At 37.0% G+C, this 5,636-nt stretch overlaps 1 protein-coding gene across 1 annotated transcript; it reads left to right on the forward strand.

Annotated features, from left to right (window-relative positions):
• Positions 1–1,841, forward strand: LOC106700008 (anionic trypsin-2-like). The gene is made up of 6 exons (XM_023332938.1): positions 1–37; positions 241–433; positions 516–692; positions 1,309–1,370; positions 1,495–1,598; positions 1,692–1,841. Exons 1-6 carry the CDS (start codon positions 1–3, stop codon positions 1,839–1,841), a joined length of 723 nt encoding a protein of 240 aa, XP_023188706.1.
• The last annotated feature ends 3,795 nt before the right edge of the window (positions 1,842–5,636 follow it).

The following is a 5,636-nucleotide window of genomic DNA, read 5'->3' on the forward strand; positions in this document are numbered from 1 at the left end:
ATGGCTCTGCTGAAGGTTCTGCTGCTGCTGGGGCTGGGTGAGTCGGAGACACTTCCACTGGTTCCAGTGAGGCTGCTGCTCTCTGTGACTCTCAAACTTCCCTCTGATTCTGTTTCAGACTGAAACTTCTTTGCATATAAACTGTGATGCTTTTTAATCTTTAACTGTTTATCCGTTTTCTGTTCCAGCAGCCATGTTTGCTCCTGATTTCTGAGTAAAGTCCTCCTGTTTCTTCTTCAGGTGTTTCAGTGAACTCAGATGTTTCTCTGCAGAAGAGAATCATTGGAGGTCAAAACTGTCCTGACACGGAGCGTCTTTATCATGTTCGGCTGGAGAACATCAAGGGTAATGAAAAAATCCGCTGTGGAGGATCTCTGATCCACCCTCAGTGGATCCTGACTGCAGCTCACTGCTGGAAGTTGGAGCCAGGATGGTAGGAAAGAAACATGAAGACAGTTTTATCTGCAGATTATCAGGTTTTCTGTCTGTTCATTATAATCTAACCTTTTCTGCAGGACTAACATAGCAGTGTTAAAAGTTCATCCACGGACTGTTATGCTGCAGTATCGGGTAATCCGACCCACTCCTGTGATTTACGACCCGGGCCATGACATCATGTTGCTGAAGCTTCAGACACCAGTAACAGATGTCCCAGTTGCTCGGCTACCAGACTGCAGTTATCGTCTTAAAGCGTAAGTCTTTCTCTGATCAAAAACATGACTTCAGGTTTTCTGTCTTCACTCCTCCAGTCCTGCTGCCTCTGCTTTCAGCACACCTGAGTCAGGTAATCAGGCAACCAGCAGAACCAGAACCCGTTTAGCTCAGGTGTGTTGGACCAGAGACATGTAAAGGACACAGAACACACTGAGGACTGGAGGTGGACACTCCTGTGTCAATGGATGAAGCCCTTCATGGATTCATTTTCTGTTCTGTCAGGTTTTGCGGTGTGAGTGGTGGTGAGGCAGAGGCAGCAAACCCAGGTAGCGATAAAGTAGATGATTTAATAAGATGCAAATTCAAAAGTCCAGAACACAGAAGCAGAGAGCAATGATCACTACAGGTGACAACTGAAAACTAGATAGACACGACAAGGAACAAAGAACACAGGTGGGGTTAAATACAGAGAGTAATCAAGGAGACAAGAAACACCTGGAAACGATCAAGGGGAGACAGGACAACACGGAGACTCAGAGACACAGAAACTCAAAATAAACACAGATAAGGAACAGAGCCCGACACTTTAATTGTTCTTCATAACAATTAATTTTCTACTTTGTATTTTTACATTTTATTCTTATTGTGTTTTAGATTTGATACAGTTCAGCTGGCAGGAGAGGGCGCAACGACAACCGGCCCCAATAATCAGCGATGTGAGAGAAATATTGAAGTTATGAGAATAAAATCTTCGTTTCTGTCTCTACAGAGAAGGTTGAGGGAAGAACAAGTTAATGATTCTCTTGTTTCTCTGCAGTAACCCCCCCGCTGCTATTCCAGCACATCTTCAGTGTGTCAACATGAAAGTTGTTGGTGTTTCCCTCTTCAAGCACAGTCATGGGTTTATATTCCATGCTGAGGCACCGAACAAGGATGTCTGCTATGTAAGTTTGTTTCTTGAATATCTCTCTGCAGTGATTAGAAGACTTTTCTGTTTTACAACATAACTAAATATATTGATACAAATATTTCTACAGGGTGACACTGGTGGAGCAGCGATGTACAACGACAAGATTTATGGTGTGATTTCTTTTGGTGAAGAACGCTATGCATGTCAGAGACCAGCCTCAATTTTGGATGTGTGTGAATACAAGAGGTGGATAAGAAGAAGAACTGGTCTTCAATAAAAATACATAAACTATCATGAAATAAAATCCTTATAACATTTTCTTTCACATGTAATTTTATCTTCATCAGTTTGATCCACATGTTTGTAGAATTTGAATAAATCAATAGTTTAGTTTTTTTTCACCTGATCTTGACCTCCCTAATGGAGCTTTCTCTTCACCTCAGAAATGAAAAATAAATCAATAAATGAATGAAAAAGAAACATTTCTTGGCTGATCATCTTTATATTCATGGTTCAGTTTGTTCATTTGATATTTTCCCTGAACTGAGTCTAAAAACGTGACATGAGTTTTAAATCACATGAAGAGGAACACCAGAAGTAATTTATTTATTCAGTTTTTGTCTTTATTTTACATCAGAAATGAACATGCAGCATCTAAACTCTGCAGCTCTGGAGTTACTCTTCCTGATTTATTTCTAGAGAACTTTAAACTGCAACAGGACCAAAGAGCTGTGCAGAAAATTAATGAAACAGAAGTAACATAATACACTTTGCAAATAATAAAATCCTAATAATTTAAAAATAAACATTTTTAATAGAGATACAAAGAAATAAAAAGCTAAATAATTAAAAACATTTTAAAAGTCAATCTGGAATGAAAGACGTTCTAAGAAAATATTTAAAAACACGTCAAACTAATTAATGGTAGCTTCTGGTTGCCACAAATTTGACATAAAAATTATTGAAAACGTTCCTGTTTTGCAGTTAAAGTGTCATTGCTGATTTATAATTTTTAAATTTAGAATGATTTGTTGTGTTACATAAAGCTATAAAAAAGAATTATCTTAAACACATTAAGAGAAACATTAAAATCTAAATTACATGGTAATAATGTAAAACTTTTCAGAAATTACAATTTGATTTTCAAAAATTTATACATGACAGAAGTTCTTTGTAAATTTTATAGCACATCTGGAATACAAGTTTTTATTTGAAATTATACACAAACATCTGATCCCCACAAACTCTTTTTTTCGCACATTAATAAGTTGTCTGACAGTCATAGCACACCATTCAAAATGTGTAACCAAACAGCACAGGTCATTGAACCTGAAATGACATCATAAAGCTTATTAATATGCTATTTACGAATATATATACACACACACACTACCATAAAAGAGGACAGATTGATGGGGAGCACAGGTAGTCAGAACAACAATCAAGACGATTCTTTGCATTTTACAAAATAAACTTCCTAATTAAATCCAAAATGCACTATTTATTCTTAATTTTTTTCTCCCTCTTCTGAATGGATTAAATAAAATTTAACAACATTGTCATTCTCAAAAGACGACTGCTACAGTTTTAGATTGATAATCTAAAACTGTCCCAACCATTTTTTGGGCTCCAGGATGTCTGGAGGCCCCTACCAGCAGCTACTGAATTTTCTTTTTCTTGATTTCTCAGTCTTATAATTCTAGATCTCAGAGGTGCTAACATAGAAAAATGACATAGAGTTAACCCCTCTGAGCTTTTTTGATCTTTAAAGCAGGCTGCAGCCAAGTTGTTATAGAGGATAAACAGTCAGATATTATTAGGGTTTATTTAGTAAAATAGAAGTAAATTTACTTATTTCATAACTTCATAACCAGAGACCTTCTCTCCTCTGGTCTGTTTAACAACTTCAGTCTCAGATCAGCTCAGCCCTCCAGGACTGTCAGCAGCAGAAACAGCAACATTAAACCTATCAGGGAAACATAAACTGCATTTGCTTTGCATTGTCCCCAAATGATGACAATGATATAGTATGATCTGATTAAATATTAGATTCTTGACTAATATGGGTTGTTGCTATGTTGTTGTACGATGTTTTAAGATATTTTTCAATGTTCTGCGTTTTAACTATGAGCCCCCGCCCCTCCACAGGTCTCTGCATGGCCCTGTGTCAGCGTGCAGCCGTGTACATGTCAGCAGATAAAACAGAGAAAAGACAAAGAGTCCTTTTGTCCATAACAGAGTGTTCCTTATGAATTTCTTGTAACATTTCTTGTCTATAAGTTCACAAGATTCATAGTTTCTTTTACAAAGGACATTTTAGTTCCATTAGTCTTGTTGTTTTTCACAATGTATCATCAGGACTTTTTTTCTTTTTTTAGTATTTATGTTTGTCCTAAACTTGATCTTTGTTAGCACATTAGCTCCACTTTATGCCAAACTAACTTTTAGCCACATAAAACAGATGGTTTTTTTCAATTAGCGGATGACTATGTAATCATGTCTCTAATTAGTCAAATCACAGACTGTTACTCCCCAGGTTGTCTTGTTACTCCACGCCACTGATACTCATCCCTTCTCCCTGGTTTCCTCACGGTTTCTTTGTGTCTCTGGTTTGGGTTTATTTCTGTTTGTTGGACTTTGAATTTTTTTGTAAGTTTGATTGTTAATTAAATCTACAACAGAACTTTTACGTCTCTGTGGCGGCGACCTGTTCTACGTGTACCCTGCATGTTGCCCTCGAAATATCTTGCTGGAGATAGGCAACGGCATCTGTCCTGACCCCACTGGAGACAAGAGTGTAAGAAAATGGATGGCTGGCTAGCATGAAGACTAGAATGGAGGCTAGATCTCCCACACTTTGAAAACCTCTGGGCTTCACTGAAGATGAAGTTTTATATTTTGTTATTTATTATGTAATGATTGATTGGAACATGTCATGTTTATTTCAAGGCTGATTGAGAGTAACATTTGCTTTTGTTTAATATTTTAAATGTGGCACAGTTTAAGTCTTTTGCTAACAAAATGTGTCACTTTGACTTTAAGTGCTGCTGTTCAGCCTCTTGTGTTCACAAATGTATCAAAGCAATCAAGAAAAACAGTAAAAGCAAAGAATCATGGGTGATGAAAGAGGTCTGTGTCTTTAATAAAAAGAATCACATTGGTTAAAATTTTACCATAGTTTTCTTTTAAATGTGTTTTAAAAATCTGAATTGTTTTCATTTAATTAGGTGAATTTCTGTGAGTTGAAATTTTTGGTTGTAATTTTGCATTTACAACAAATGCAAATGCTCTTTACCACCCAACACTGTAATATTGTTCTTTTTCAAAATAAAAGAAGCAAACCCTTTTCTGTTTATAGAGGATCATTTTCACAGCTCATCAATAAACAAAATGATTCTAGTCTATAGTCAAAGGCAGATGTGAATTATTGTAAACAGGAAACCAAACAGTTTTCTCTTAAAAAAACATCAATCTGAAAACAAGGACGAGTCGCTCTTTTTTCAGAAAATTAAGTTTTTTTCATCAAGTTTGCAATCAAGTTTTCTCTTGAGCAAAACTCACTGCAAGCTTGTGCACTGCAAAAACAGAAAATTTCCCTGTAGCGAAGGTTCTACGTTTTAAACTTGAGGCTGGTGGAATGTTTACACTCCTGTGTGTCAATCAGAACAAACTGAGGAGGGGATTTCCTGCTTGAGAATCTCCTTTATTTCGTTGTTACAGCAGTAGTACAGATGTGCAGCAGAAGATAGGCTTGGAGTTGGAGATGTATGGATGTGGAGGTGAGGTGATGTGATCTAAATCAGAACAGAAATAAAGCCCACGTTAATTCACCTTACACATTATGAAGTACAAGTTGCTGCAGTGACATCTGCTGGCCAAAACTGTCTACACGTATATAGAATGCCTCAACCGATAGCTAACAGGCTAACCCACGTGGAGTTAGTAAAAGGTCGCATTAAACCGGAGACTCTTACGAGTACAACATCAACATGTAATACAGACGGAACTACTAAATGAACTGCCTTGGTACATTTAACAGCAATTACTCACAGGAAGTCAAAAACGCACATCG

Source organism: Xiphophorus maculatus, chromosome 4 (assembly GCF_002775205.1).
Source record: "Xiphophorus maculatus strain JP 163 A chromosome 4, X_maculatus-5.0-male, whole genome shotgun sequence".
Lineage (NCBI taxonomy): Eukaryota > Metazoa > Chordata > Actinopteri > Cyprinodontiformes > Poeciliidae > Xiphophorus > Xiphophorus maculatus.